General features: G+C 44.3%; 1 protein-coding gene and 1 long non-coding RNA gene across 2 annotated transcripts; one reads left to right on the top strand and one right to left on the bottom strand.

Moving 5' to 3' along the window:
* Positions 1-3679: 3679 nt before the first annotated feature.
* LOC111159127 (eukaryotic translation initiation factor 1B) lies at positions 3680-6543 on the bottom strand. The gene is made up of 4 exons (XM_022521548.1): positions 6161-6543; positions 5069-5232; positions 4564-4665; positions 3680-4138 (listed from the first exon to the last, which is right to left on the bottom strand). The coding sequence occupies exons 1-4, from the start codon at positions 6189-6191 to the stop codon at positions 4094-4096; spliced, it is 342 nt and encodes a 113-aa protein (XP_022377256.1). The 5' UTR covers positions 6192-6543; the 3' UTR covers positions 3680-4093.
* Positions 6544-6706: 163 nt separating this feature from the next.
* On the top strand, positions 6707-15507 carry LOC111159128. Its single transcript, XR_002641398.1, has 2 exons — positions 6707-6974; positions 14821-15507. It is a non-coding gene; the product is annotated as an uncharacterized LOC111159128 (long non-coding RNA).
* The last annotated feature ends 265 nt before the right edge of the window (positions 15508-15772 follow it).

Raw genomic sequence — 15772 nt, 5'->3', positions numbered from 1 at the left:
GGGGGTGATAAAGGATTACACACGTGCCCTGATCACTCCCCCTCCTCCTCCACCTCTTTAATTCCCTACTTTTTAATAGCACAATTCCCCGGGGAAGTCTATGTTGTTTTATTTCAACAATCCTGGTCTACCAAGTAGGTCACCAGTGGTTCCAGTAGTCCAATCTGAATAGCGAGAGGGCTAACGTTTCCTGTATTTTAAAAACGTCAGTGGCAATAAAGTGCCTGATTAGAGTGCACTCAGTTCATGACCAGTGAGCAGGTGGGCCATTTTTCCCCACTTCAAAAAATTATACTATTCTCCAAATCCTTGATGTCTTCTCTGCAGAATTTGTCATGGCTTACGTGGATTAAAGTACTTTCTGATTCCATCTCCACTGCCATACTGGATGCTGTCCCTTGCCCGAAGGACTCAGGAGGTTGGCCTGGGGTCCCAGTAAGAACGGGTAAAGGACACATGGAGACAAACCTGCAGGTCATAGCTACCCTCCTTTTAGACCGTGCTGTAGGGTCAGAGGCCCTTCAAAATCCTCCAGGCTGGAACAGAGAGCTTCATTCAGCCTGAAGCCCAGTTTGGGGGCTGAGATCACTTAGATGTCCTGTGGAGGATTTTGATTTTGAACTTTAGTCCTCTTTTGTGCCTTGAATGAATGGTACCTAATTGTTTTTTGCATGAAAAATGTCTGTAAGTTGTTCTTTCTTTTGAGATGAAGGCGCCAACCATAATTCTAATCATGCCCTCAATTCGTTGGGAAAAGAGCTACAGACCCATGGCAGTACTACTGCTCCCCCTGCTAGGTCAGAATCAGATAGATGAGCTAATAGGTGAGCTACATGACCCACATGGGCATCCTCACAGCCCAGGCTAAGTTTTAAATGGCCATTTCAGTTCTCTGTATAGGTCAGAGACTCCTCACAGGCCACACGTCATTGAACCCAAAAATGCCTGGATTAGGGCTGTCCAAGGACAGTTTGAAATTCCCTCCTCTTCCTGGCATCAATTCTGCTCTGAATGATTTTCCAGGCGTGAAGTAATACAGCCATTCCTCTGATCGCTTTTCTTTTTCCAAGTTTCCATTATCAGGATAAAACAGAGTTAAATGCCTGCATAGCCATGCGAAAGGAGCTGTCAACGCCGAGGGTCCTTTACATGGTTTTGCTCCTGCTTAATTCTAGCTGATTCACTTGGCCCCTTGATCCCAGACAAGCATCACGTGGCCTGGCTATCGCCTGTCAAGGAAGAGCAGCTGGTAGCAATCCACAGCAAATGAGGATTCCCTCAGTTTTAGTTACAGCAGGGCCACCCTTAACTCGTTTCCTTCCCACACGGAATTCTGGCTTAGTAAGGGGAATCCTCAAGAGGCCCAATGGAACAAGCTAATGAGGTTGTGAGCAATCTGATGAGGTTGATTTTTCGTGAGCTGTAACTACCCATTCTTTTAGCTGGAGCCCAGCCGGTGACAGGTGGCACACAGAAGTCTGTTTGCATTCTCTATTTATTTAACTGCCGTCTGAATGGGACCAGAACTGTTCCTTCCATATTAGAGCTGCCCTTTCTAGGATGATTGAGAACAGCTAGTATTATGTGAATTCCTAAGTACATAGAGCAGGCTGCTTCCCCCAGGCTATTCTGGGCCTCAGGGGGTCTGGGATTGGAGGCAGAGGAGGTCACTGCTAGAAGCACCTTACTCCAGGCCCTGCCTCAACCAAAGGTTCATTTTCCTAATAGCCAAGACCTCTGCCACATCTAGGTTAGGGACAATTTTACTTGTCCTCTATTCACTATTTTTCTTTCCACTTTGCATCCTGGGAGTATAGACCACTAAAGAAACTGCAGATCTAAGTATTCCACATGGGAAGCACAAGGAGGGACGCCCCTCAGGCTGGTTATTTTTGCTACATTTGTTAAGACTTAATCTATTTTCCCTCCTCAGTTATACAGGGCTGCCTAGTCCTTTTTGCCTCTGAAACAGACAAGAGCAGTTAGCCTTGCTCCCCTGCTCTTAGGAACCTCCAAGGCTGCCAGTCAGTTTTTCCACATGAGAGTGGTATTTATTCTAAGTTCTTTGACGAAGTTTCAGCAAATTGTGGAAATCCATAGATCTTAATTACATCCTTTATTTCCATTGCATTGCAAACACTAGAAAGAAGGAAAAGGTACATGACCTGTTCCTGCTCTGAGGATAGGGACTGCCCTGCAGGTGAGAAGTCCAGTCAGGTGTCTGGGGCTCATGGGCTGGAGGGAGATCAAGAGAGGCACTCCTCAAAGAAATCATTTTGCACCAGAGGCTTTTCATTCATCCAGTGGGAGTGGCCTGACACACGGGTTATGGAGAGCTTACCTACGGGTGCCAAGAAGAGGGGCCTTTCTTGTGAGGTTTCTCTCTTCCCTTTGTTCAGTTTTAAAGGTCAATTATTTCCTGAGCACTAGCTTGGATCCCCTATTTTAAAACATTACAATGAGGAGACAACTCTTGAACACACATGTTAACTTAGGTTTCTGCTTTATCGTTTTCATAAACTGTTTCCATGGCACATCTCAACTAGAGGTGGAATCCTTACAAAACGCTACAGGTATAAAAACAAGGATTTCTCAGGTTAGCTGGAAAATGCTCTTAAACTGCTTGTTCTTGGTCAAATTTTTTCAGAAAGAGCCTCTCAAAGTTAGCACTGTATGCTGGTATACTCACACTTAACAGTCCCAGTCTTTCTTGGGAGTAGCACAGGGTAAGGAAATAACAAAACCTATTTAGTGTCTTTAAGAGGTAAACTATGGTGGCCAATTTTGCTTTTCTAAAAGCAGTACTATATTAAAATAGGGGCAAGAGTTCAGCTGGTACAGAACATGGTGGTGGCCTGCGTGAAACACTTCTCACATCATTATTCCACCACATTAAGCTGGATTATGCATTTACGGATGCATTTTTTTTTTTTTTTTTTTTGTCTTGGTGAAATGGATTTAATGACATGGCTTGTATAATGGAGCAAATTACTATTCCATAAAAAGCAGAAGCTTGTAACTCAAGAAGAAGAGTTGCAGAAATCTTCTAAGAGCTGCCCCAACTCCCGAGCATTGTCACCTACAGTTCTCATTTCCTTTGGTGAAACCCATGTAGTGAAAGAACATGAATTTTCTGGCCTGGAAGCCCTGAGCTGGCACCCCAAGTCACTTCCTGGCACTCTGGGTAAATTAATCTCTGCACCTCTGTCTTCTATCTGTATGACAGTGATCCCACCCATCAACACTTGCAGGACAGTGCCTGTGAGTAAACTTATTTTCTGTCAGGAGCCTTCGGTATTATCTGGCATAATACTGGGACAGATTTATGTTGGCAGCCCAGGAACATCATCGATAAAAACATATAAAAGAATTCCATGTGTTAATACTTCTGAATTTAAATTGTACTTCATATTCTCTTTGAAGTTTAACACTATTCTTATAAATCTTGGCTCTGGCCGAGCTTATACTCCTGTTCCTAGTAAGTCAGTAAATGAAGAACACAAGTTATATAACAAATGCAACCCTCCATCTTTGGGTTTAACGGTACGTAAAAACTAATTAGAATACTTGCCATGACCTGAACCGAAATCAAGAGTCGGATGCTTAACCAACTGAGCCACCTAGGCGCTCCTTATTTAAAAAACAACAAAAAAAACTTGCAGAATGAGAACTCCACCTATGAGACGAAATATGTGTATTTACTTGCTTAGATTTGGGAGCCTAATTGCTCACAAAGGATTCATAGATGTTTCTTTATTGTTAAGCTGCAACATACATGGTTTAATACAACAAAAAACATTTAATCAAGTGAAAAAAAATAAACTGAACAATAAACAAATAAACACTCAAAATATTTTCCATTGGAAACATGTTAAGATGAATACGGGGTTTCATTACCATCTTACTGCAATTTTCTTATGTGTTACTAACCTACATACCCCATGTTTTCTGTAATCATGCAGGTGTGAATGGGAGTTTGAATGATTAAATACATGAAAAGTCCGTTTACTGCAGAGAATCATTTCACAAGGCAGCCAAACTGGGTTTAGAGAACAAAATTATTCAAGAAATTCTCCACGTATTTAGGTTCATTTTAGAATCCATGAACCTTAAGCTGTTCCTCCTTGACAATGCCAACCTGCAAAACAAAATTTAACAGAATCACTGAGAAACTTATCTATTTCATCCCTAAGAAAACATGGAGCGCTGATTATAAAAAGAATCATTGTTAATAGTCTATTGCAACACTGTTACTTAACAGTATTAACTGTTAACACTAAACAATTCCACACACACTTAAATACCTTGATATGCCCCCAAACTCAACTGACAATGTAGGTACAGGAATGATCAGGTCATTCGAATGATAACGTAAGTGAATAAAGGTTCTACTGCCTTCAAAATAAGTACCAACTTTGTACTTCTCTATCAATTTACCTCATTCATACGATTTTTCTTTTCTTTCTTTTAACTAAGGAGGAAATAACTCATAATTCATGTTGCCCTTCAATACAATTTTGGAAGAAATCTGAAGGTTGTACATAAAGCACCCAAGCCACTCACCTCCAAGAGAAACTGGCAAATGTTTTTTCTTTGGTCACCTTGAAGCTGAATAACCTCTCCGTATTCAGGATGTTCAATCACAGTACCATTACAGGCGAATTTCTGGAGAAGTGTATGTTTAACATAACGGAGTCAGATACAATGAGGTTTTATTTTCACCATAAGACTAATATTGACTACTTCGGTAGACTTGATCATGTTTAAGAAACAGGTTTTGTCTCCTGTAATCCCCAGCGCTCCCAAATTTGCAAGTGAATCAGCAGGAAACATAAAGGAAATCATTTCACTTGGAACATCAAGAACTGAATATTTTCATTTTGTCTGAAAGCCATGAAAATATTATTTTAAAGTGGGAGACAACACAAATATCTGGGTGTTAACAGAATGAACACGGCTTTCTTAGGTCCAACCATTTTCACCCATACTGATTTAAAGTCAGGTAAAGGTGTCCTATTCAGGAGTCATCAATAACTACAGTTTAACCTTTTCTTCCCAACACCTTTACCTTTTTGAAAGCTTTCACAAGTTTCTTTTTGTCATAATCATCTGCAATGCCCTGGACAGTAGTCAGTGTCTTTCTGCCGTTCCGTTGCTGGATTCTTATATGAATGTAATCCTCAGTCCCTGCCGGGAGTAAGTCGTCACCCTTAGTTGCATCAGCAAAGGGGTCTGCAAAGGGATACAAAAAAAATGCCAAACCAGAAAAACATCTTTTAGTCAGTCATTTCCATATGTAGGACACACTACAATCTAGCAGCAAAGAAGGTTCTAGTGCCTCTGCTTTTTTTGCGGGTGGGGATGGGAGGGGGCGAAGGGGCGAGGTATTAAGAAAACCACCAAGGTACTCTCACAAAAAGAGGAAAAATTTAAACAGCTACGTCCACGGACATGTGAATAGAAAACGTTGTTATTGGCAGATTGTTATCATTGAACGCAGTCCTCTAATGAGAAAAGAGCTTTCAAAAAACCGTAATTTTATAGCGACTATAAAAATGTGCGTCATCTCGATTACATTCTGATGTGACAACAAAACAGTCAAACGTGTCCACCCCAATCATTTAACCGTAACGGTGCCCTTCACAAGTAAACAAGAAAAAGAAACCCACATATACACAGACACACATAGACATATCTGTCAAGAGGCGTAATTTTACAAATTACTACGCAAACAGAGAAGCTGGACCGCAGCCCCGTGACAGATCAGAGGGCCGGATCCGCTTCTTTAACCAAATGCCCGAGAGAGCTGCGCCGAGTCCCCTCCGACCGCCGATGGACGCCGATCCCCAGCCCCGGGCCTGGCAACCCCTAGCGAGTGGAAAGGCAGGTCGGGGAGCGGCGGCCGGGCTGGAGGAGGCGGGAGCCGGGGCAGGGGGTTCCGCGGGGAGGGAGCAGGGGCCGCAGCCGTCCTCGGGGAGGGGGTCGCCAGGGGCCCAGTCGCCATTTTCTGGGCGCCGAGACAAAGCCCCACTCGGGGTGCGGGGAGGGCAGCGGGGGGCCCCTCGGGGCTGCGGGGCGGCCAGTGGCCCCGGCGAGGGCGGGTAGTGGCGGCCGGCCGGGAGGCGCGCGGGGGCAGTGGGCGGTGGCGGCCTGATCTTACCGAAAGATTGGAGGTTCTGGATAGTGGACATGCGATACTAGTGTGAGGCCGGTGAGGGGATAAAATTCCTGCGGGGCCCGCCCGGATCACCGTGTCTGGCGGCTGCAGTGGCGAGAAAACGTAAATAAATAAAGAGACGCTTCGCCCCGGGACTGGGATTCGGCTAGAGCGGCGGCGGCGGCGGCGGAAGCCGGGAGGAGGCAGGAAGAGGCGAAGGAGGAGGCGGAGGAAGAGGCGGCGGCCACGGAGGCGAAGACGCGAGAGAAGAGGCGGCGCTGTGGCTTCTCCCTCAAAATGGCCGAAGGAGGCTATTTAGCCGCGCCCGCCGCCCCTCCCTCGTGACACACCCGCGCCGGGCATCCTGGGATTTGTAGTTTTCTGGAGGCGGCTGAGCCCGTCCAGCCTGGGATTGGCGGGTTTCCGGGACCGCAATTCCCGGCAGGGAGCACGCCCTCCGGCTCCTGCAGAGGCGGGGGAAGAATTCAGGGGGTTCCGGGGCCGTTGGGGCAGAGCCCTCGGGTTTGGGGGGCCATGCACTACCCGGTGCCCAGGCGCTCTCCCTGACTCCTTTTCTCTTGCCATACAGCAGCGGCGCCAAGGGGTTGGTATGGGGGGACCTTCTTTGTCAGTTACCGTCGAGGCTTGGAGTAATATAATTAAAACCGGGGTGCAGAAGAAAAACAAGCACCGTAGCCCTGGCTTTCGACTCATTAGGCCGCTCAGCACCTCCTGCATCGCAATACCGGCCCCCCAATCTGACCCCGGCCCCTGGCCCCAGTTGGACAAGCAGCGTTAGTCCCCACGGAGGTTGGAGGTGAGAGAACTCCTTGCACCATCCCCAACCCCCGCCCCGGGTTGGGCTGCCCTCCCATTCCCTAGCGCGGTGGTACTCAGACTCCCGCGTGCATCTCCCGGAGGGCTTGATAAAACACGCATTGATAGACCTCAGAGATTCTATTTTGGGTCTGCGGTGTGACCCAAGAATTGGCAAATCTACCAAGCTGCCGGGAGATGCTGATGCTACTGGTCTGGGACCACACCGCAAAATCACCGCGCAGCTTCACCAGGGGCCCGACATCCCGCGAGGGCCAGTAAGTGTCATCCGAACACACCAAAAAACCAGCCTGTCAAGTTGGACACAGAACCTTGAAGAGGGTAGGTGCCAGCCATAGATTGAAGGTGAGCTCAGCAAACAGATTAATTGATAGAGTCAGGTACCAGGGCTGCAACAGCTTATTGACAGAGCTACACATATAGAAAACAAACCTGAGACTTTGGGAATGGGATCACCCAGGCAGGTGCTCAGTTATCAAACTTGGTTGGCTTTCTGGAAAGAAACAGAGAGACTAAAATTTAGGGATTCTTAAACTTTATTCGAGCCATGGCAGTTTTGTGAAACCTAGGGAGCCCTTCTCAGAATCATGCTTTAAGTGCATAAAATAAAACATGGAGTATTACAAAGCAAACTAGTTATACTGAAATTTAAAAAAATATGTTGGTAACACAGTATTGTTTCTTTTCTAATGCATTGATTAACAAGATCTAGCAGTAGGTCTAACAAGTACTAGAATTTCAAAAAGGTGATGAAAGGTATTTTGAGAGACTTGTGACATCAGAAGTGTGATGTGAAAATACCTGTTCTGTAGTGCAAAGCGGCAGGTTCTTCTAATACTGTTTTTGCCAGTATTCATAATGGGGAAATGCTAAATTTTGATTAGAGGTTAGTGAAAATATTGATGTAATCTTTTTTCCTATTCAGTTTTTGGGGTTCCCCCCAGTCTGCCATTTTATCTATGGACTAGAGGTCTATAAACCCCAAATTAAGAATACCTGGATTTAATAACCTTTCGTGATTAAAAATGATGTTCTCACTGAGTGCTTAGTATTTGTCTGTTGGACTTATACACAATATATTCTTGATCTTCATAGCCATTCTGTGATATAATTTTATTGAAAATATGTGGAAATGGCGGCTCTCATAGGTTAAATAAATTGCCTTAAAAGATACAGTTCATGAGTGTCTGGGTGACTCAGTTGGTTCAGATCATGACCTCAGGGCCCTAGGATGGAGTCTCTATTGGGCTCCCTGCTCATTGCCGGGGGGCGGGGTGGGGTGGTGGTGTCAGCTTCTCCTTCTGCCTACCCCTTTCCCCAGCTGGAGTGCATGTTCGTTCTCTCTCTCTCTCTCTCTCTCTCAAAAATAAAGAAAATCTTTTAAAAAAATCCAATTCATAACTCTCAGGAATCTTACTACATTCTTAGTCTTCTAATTTTGGTGTAAATGAATAATACTCTTTTTTTTCTCCAAACTTAGGTGTAAGTGTTAGAGCTGGTCCCCAAGCAAGGAGAATTAAGCATTTTTTGTTGTTTGTTGTTCATTTGTTGATCACAGTTAGAAAGGTTTCTGTTCTTTGGTCTTACAGCTCTATACACATGCTTTGAAGTAATTTTTAATACTACTGTAGATGAAATATAGGATAAACAAAATGCATGTCTGTTTCTTACTAGATGTCCATAACCATTTTATACTACATTTTTTTTCAGTAGACAGGGGTGGTCCAGTCAAGAATCAGATAACAAAGATACATACAGAAGTTAAAAAAAATTCCAGTATCTTGGGGATTTCATGATCATTACCCCTGGGAGGAGAATTCCTTTTTACTTCCTAGTATTGAATCAGAAACCCCTAGAACCTCGGAAATCTTCAATAAAAGCCAACTATATAGGTTAGGTACAATTGTGATTGTTATCTTAAAAATTTTTTGGACTCTTTGTTCATTGGTAGCTTTGTTTTTAGACTGACACTGTCCAATACAGGAACCACTTGACACATCTGGCCACTGAGCATTTGCCGTGGGCCTGATCCAACTCTGATACAGGTTCTACCTATGAAGTACACACTGGCCTTTCAAAGATTTAAATTGTTTCAATTTTATCTGTTTCTTTTTACTTTTTAAAATGTGGCCACTAGAAAATTTAAAATTACATGTGGGCAGCTCACTATTTCTATTAGGGCTGGTTGAGAGCAAAAGGATTGACCTCTATGCAAAGTTATCATACAAGGAATAAACTGAAGCATTTAAAATCTGGTCTTTTTAGTTCTCGTAGTTACTAGCCTAGTCGACGGTGATTATTTCCTGCCTTATTTCAGAAAGGAGTATGGATCACTTGCAGAGAAGAGTAGTGTTGAAAATCAGGAAAGAGTAGTAAAAAGGTAGAAGAGCAGAAAAATGAAAGCCCCAAAGCTAGAGTTAAAACCCAGGTCTGGATCTTAATTTCCTAATGGTTAAGACAAAAAGAAAATCAGCGACAAAATTCACATAGCTACAGGATGAAAACATACCAGTTGCGCAGGAGGAATGACTTTGCCTGGCCCTGAGCCACAGGACCTGTTTTTCTTGGGCCCTCATAAAGGGGACACTGTGATGTAGTGGACAGCATCCACACTAGTTTGCCTACCGCGAAGACAATGGTGGGTTTTATGCCGCTGTTTTTTATATCTGCTAGTTATGAAAATGTGCTCTCTAGTTAGAAACTTGGGTCCTCATCCATCCTGCTGTGGCGTGCTGGTGAGAGCGCGCCACTCAGATTTCCTGCTTCAGTGAGCATAATTGATCAACAGCCCCAGCCACTGTGCTGTGAATTCAACCTTGAGTCCCGCTGAGGCCACACTTCCTACCAGCTGCTCCCAGCCAATGACTGCATGTGACAAGGATCCAGGCCTCTTCTCCAGATGAGGGACTCAAATGATGGGCGACTTTTATCATGGACTCTCCATGGGCCTGGCTGAACATTCCTAGCCTTGGGTTGAGATCAAAGACTCTTCTTATTCACCTCGTCTTCCCTCTCTCCTTTGTAGGGTCACCTCGTTTGACTCCTTCCTCTTTCCCCCCAGATGTTCCACCAATAAATTTCCTGCACGTCCAGACCCGTCTCGGTGTCTGCCTCTCAAAGGACCCAAACTGATACACGCAACCCCGTGCTGGGTGGGACGCGAGGTTCTGCCTCTGCTGTATACGTTGCACCAAACTCTGAGGCAAGAGGAAAGAGTATGAGTTTCACCTTTCCAGCTTATGCATGCAGGGTTCCAGCTTGCTTGGATCTTCTTCTTTCCCTTGCCTTCCCAGTGGACTCTGCATCAGATACAGAGGTACAGTCTTATAGAAGCCGCCTAACGATCCCTCACAGTACATAAGCCAATCCCCTGTAACAAATTCTTTCCATATATTTGCGCGTGTTCCAACAGAGAAGGAGAAATAGCAAGGGATGTATATGCACTATCCTGTGTGGGTGTTGCACGCAGTTGCCCTAACCTTCTGGGTGGTTTCTTCCTAGGCTTCACGTGGTTACCTTTCATTCCTGGGCTGATCAGGATTGTGCTAAATACTGGAGGAGAGCCTAAGAGTTCTTTGGAGTTTCCCCTCTCTCTGAAGCTCTTTCCAGTACTCTGTGAACTCTGTCTTGGGCTCTTGACTTTTACTGCTAAACGTAGGGAGTTGGCTGGGCTTTGCCTGTGTTTTCCTTGAAACTCTTTCAAGGCAGTGAGCTAGGGCAATCGCAGGGCTCACTGCATTCCTTTTCTATCTTTTAGGGATTGCTGTCCTTTGATTCAGAGTTTCTTGAAACACTGTTGTTTGTACTGTGTCCTGTGTTTTGGTTATTTCAGTTGGAGAGTAAATTCAGTAGATTCATTTTGGTTGACAGCAAAAGTCCAGTACGTGTATTTTTGAATGAATGAATGAGCTTCTCCTTGGCATCCATCCTGAGATTAAACCCTTTGCTCTCAATATGTCTGACACCTGAACAGTGCAGTGACCTGGCCATATGGGTGTGATACAGTGGTGTAAGTGTACGTGTGTGCACATTTTTTATCCACCAAAGGTGTAGTTCTTATAGTATTAAAAACCTGTGCTTCAGGACTTTTAGAAATGTGTATTTCTATTTATTTTTTGTAAAATTTTATTTGAGAGAGCATGCACGCGTGAGAGAGCAAGAGCGAGGGAGAGAGAGAGAGAGCGAGAAAGCGCCAGTGAGTTCAGGCAGGGGGGAGGGGCAGAGAGAGAGGGAACAGCAGGCACCCCACTGAGCAGGGAACCCCAATGCAGGAACTCAATCCCAGGACCATGAGATCATGACCTGATCTGAAGGCAGACACTTAAACAACTGAGCCCCCCCCACCAGGCACCCCATGCTTTTAGGAATGTGTATTTCTAAATATTATTTATTCCTTATTATTTTATAGCAGGGAAACTTTTCTCCTACATTCTTACTCTTTTATGGAGGTTAAGCATACAGTTTGGGTCATACTATGTTTATTAGTATTTTTACAGGAAAAGAATAGGCAAATCTGGCCAATTGAAAACATGGACCAGTGAACAGAACATGGACCGGTGAAGTATGGTTTCAGTGGTTGCTGACAAATGACCTAAAATCATTCAGGAGTAAAAAAGTCACTAAGTCTGGTTTAAAGTGTACGCCAAAGCTAATTTTTCTTATGCCGGGTTTTTGTTGATAACAAATTAGGTATAAAACCGCACTGTTCTAATTGATTGGAAATAAAAAAGCAATTAGATCTTCCCTTCATCATAACCGAGGAAATATTTCTCAGTTCCTTAACCTCATCCAGCTTCTGAGAGAGTCCTGAATCCCTGCGCCCCCCGCCAAGAGTACAAGTGAGTCTGTTGACCAGGTGATAGCATCAGTCAGTCAGCCTTTATTGAGAGCTTCATGCCCTGCCAGGTGCTGTGAAAAGAGACCTATGTTTGAATCAATTAGGCGGTAATTCAGTATGTGCTGGAGGTCAAAGTTTGCAAATATAAGCCCCCTGCTTGTTTTTCAAGAAAGTGAATTCATAAAATTTGTATAAAATTTGTATAAAATATAAATATAAAATATAAATTTGTATAAAATTTATTTTCTTCAGGAAAATATATGAATTTCTAGCTTCTTTACAAAATTCAGAGCTATTGCTCTACCTTAGCTGAGGCACAGTTCTTGAATTTATTGCATACCTTTTATTTCTTATAGTCCCTTTATCATGGAGGCTGAGTGCACATTGTCTTTGCCATTATCAGTTGTCCAGAACACCGCCTGACTCACTAAATGCTGGCGGCCTTGGCTGGGAGCCTCTTGCTAGAGAATTAGAGAAGGCATGATGGAGACTTTTATGCATTTTCTTCAGCTCAAGCTTCCTGAGAGTCAAGGGATAGTGGGAAAGAAATGGGATGGATTTTAAGATGTAGGACTGATTTTGGAAGAGTATCTGTAGTCGCATATCAAAACTAGATGTTGAGAGGGAAGTATTGATCAGAAGAGTATTTCAGGAAAGAAATCTGTAGGTCAATAGGAAGAAGATCAGTTACTTCAGTTACAAACAGATACATGGAAGGAGGGAGAGGAAGGAAGGGAGGGAAGGAGACAGGACAGGGAGGAAAAGGCAGGCAGGATGCTCTGTGGAAAGAATTGCATCCATATGACAACCAAAGTGAGGAAAGCCAAGGCACAGCGGCACCGACCCAAGTGGAGTTTAGGAGTTGGTCAAACAGAGGCCCACCCATTGTTTTAAAAAAGGTAAATTAGCTGTCATATTTCACATGAAAATTCAGACTTCTGTCTGCACTTAAAAAAAATCTACATTGACAGCTTATTGTAAAAAAAACAAAAAACAAACAAACGAAAAACAATCCGTCAAGGCTAATCTGTAGATATTTGATTTCTGATTGCCCAGGCAGTGGGACAATGTGAATGGAACTGTGTGAATAGAATTATGATGGAAAAAACCCAAAAAACAACAACAACAAAAAAAAACCAGTGAGTTAAGAAAATATTTTTTTTAAAAAAAGGAAAGAAAAAGAGGTGGAGCCAAACGTGACAGGCCTGGACTGTTCCATCTTCGGGAACATTTTTGGGAAGAGTTAGTGCCAAGTGAAAGGGAAGAGTCATGAAGGAAGGAATTTGTGTCTTGTATTAAAAAGTGAAATTGAACTGTTTGGCTGGAGAGAGCATCTGCTGGTAGAGAATTTTTGGCTCTTCTTCTGAGTTGGGTTAGCCCAGTGTACATAATACATCAGCAGTTGCCATTCTGTGTGTTGCTATTCTGTGCACTGGGATTTGTGGCAGAGATTGCGGGTTGCTACATGATATCCATCCTCCCCTTCTTTCATAGTAAAAGAGATCTCCAGTTTTATTCTGGGCTGCAGTGTGCCCCGCATTTCAGTCTTCCCTGCTAGATGTGGCCAATGCAACGTAGGCAGAAATGTTGAGGGAGCTTTCCAAAAAAATCACTTAAAGGAAGCAGACTCGGTTCAGAAAAGTGTCCATTTGCCTCCTTTCTGCTTCCTGCCTACTGCCTAGAAAGGAGACAGGGTGCTGGAAGTGCAGCAGCCATCGTGGGCGGTGAGGTGACCTTGCCATGTGGATGGGCTGCAGCTGGTAGCTCAGAATGATAGAGGGAGCCCGGGGCCGTGTACTGCCTGTCTCTATCCCTTATTCTGTGGCAGAAGAAACCCCATGTGCTTAATTAAGCCTCTGGTGTTTTGGGTTTTCAGTTAAATGAAGTGGAACCCAGACAAAGAGTACTTGTGAATGAAAACCCCAGGACTCAGGGAAGCTGGGCACGCACTTTCCTCGTGACCCCTGTTGGTGCTGTCTGTGGCCTGGATCATGCCTTCTGTGCTGTGGCCCAGGAGAGTTGGGCCGGCTACAACGTGGGTTGTGGGAGGACATGCCAGAAACAAACTGACGGTACCTTGTGTCTCTCACTTCAGAGGCCACATGGCAGGGCAGATGTCCATCAGTTGCCTTGGGCTCATCACGACTTTGCAATAAACACCAGTGACAGATGGTGGCCTATGGGAGTTTTATTTACATATATTTTTTAAGGTTTTTATTTATTTGATGGAGACATAGGGAGAGAGCACAAGTAGGCAGAGCGGCATACAGAGGGAGAGGGAGAAGCAGGCTCTCCATTGAGGAGGGAGCCCGATGCAGGGCTTGATCCCAGGACCCAAGAATCAGGACCCGAGCCAAAGGCTGCTGCTTAACCAGCTGAGCCACCCAGGTGCCATCCCCACCCTCCACACCACCCCGCCCCCACCCCATGGGAGTTTTAAAGGGAAGAGTTGATCACATTTTGCCTTGTTTATTGTCTGCTTTGGAAACAGCATGTCTGGATTCTCACCCTGAAACTGGAAGCAGACTTCCTAAAGTTCAAATTTAAAAAGTCTGAAATCCCATGAACATTCTTTGGCTCTTTATGATGTAGTTATATATGTTGGAGGGTTGACTTCCAGCTGATGTCCATAACTGCAAGCATACATGTTAAACTCTTAAACTAATTTCATGCTGGTTGGCAAATAGGTACTGCCCTGCCTCCCCAGCCCGTGCTTCTCCCTTTGGACCTCTTAGACCACTGCCTGAACAAGCAGCTGAAAGGCTGATGCCTGGCAGCAAGGACTTCCTGAATCTGGTCACGATCCACTTTTAAAATTAGGCATCTGAGCTCCCAGTGTTCATTTTCCCAGCAATGTGTTCATTGCTGCCCAATTTTTGTCAGTAGTTTGAGGGAAACGTGGCAGAGGGTGATGTTCTAGATTTTCCAGAGTCCAGCCCTGGATCAAATCAGGTCAGCAGATGAACTGAGATTGTGTGTTTCATTTCAGTTTGTTCCTGCCACCGCTGCCCTCTGGAGAACTGGTCTTGCTGAGTTGTTGTCGGGGTGATGTCATCCGCCTGTGCTGAGAGACAGGGGAGGAAACGGCCCAAATGACACTCACTGTCGTCTGTCTTACAGAATGTTGTCAAGCTGTGCTGTTTTGTATCCCAGTGTCTATTTATAAGACTCCTCAGAGACTTGCCTAACTGGTCTTAGAAGCAAAAACAGTTGTATTACTCCTGGAAAGCTGTTCTTTTTCCTCCGAGAAGCCCATCTCCAAGTGTCCAGTATTCTCTTCTCCCTGTCATTCCGGAATGAAGCAAAGAAACAAAAGAAGGAGGAAAAGGAGAAAATACTTTGAGCTATGAAAAATCAAAGCAGATAGATGATCAAAGGAATCCAAATACACAGGCATTTTGTGTTTTTTTCCTCAGTGGAATTTTAACATTAACTCATCACAGATTCGTACCGAGTAATAATTATGTACTCGCTTTTCAAAGCTCTGAAGTACAAACAGTAAGTGCCTGAAGAGGGCATTCTATGTATGTGCCTTGTCTACAGACTCCTAAGTTCTTCTTCCCACCATGTTTTTAGAAATAACCAGCACAGTTAGGACTTTGTAGAATGACATTCGGACACTATGCTTTCATTTGAAGCCAGGCACAATAAAAATGTCTTTGAGGCTTTGTCCTGATTTGCCTTCTGTCAAACATGGAAAGTCTGTTGTTCATAAGTTCCATAAACATGTAATGCAGGCATACCCAAGCACTGTGTCTTCTGAGATTATGGTTTCTTTTTTTTCTTTTGTTAATAAACTGATTCAAGTCTTATCCCACGTAACTGCGGGGCATCTGGTACCCTACTTACAATTTCCAAGGATTCTGCAGAGGTCTGCTTCCTTCTGATCCTCTCCCACTTTCAATTCTTACTCTGGTTGAATTCTTTGCCCCAAAGAATTC

The sequence above is a fragment of the Enhydra lutris genome, unplaced genomic scaffold, assembly GCF_002288905.1.
Source record: "Enhydra lutris kenyoni isolate GAN:26980312 unplaced genomic scaffold, ASM228890v2 scaffoldscaffold66, whole genome shotgun sequence".
In the NCBI taxonomy this organism is placed as follows: Eukaryota; Metazoa; Chordata; class Mammalia; order Carnivora; family Mustelidae; genus Enhydra; species Enhydra lutris.
Note: the sequence above shows the minus strand (reverse complement) of the source record. Positions and strands in the feature narration are given on the sequence as shown.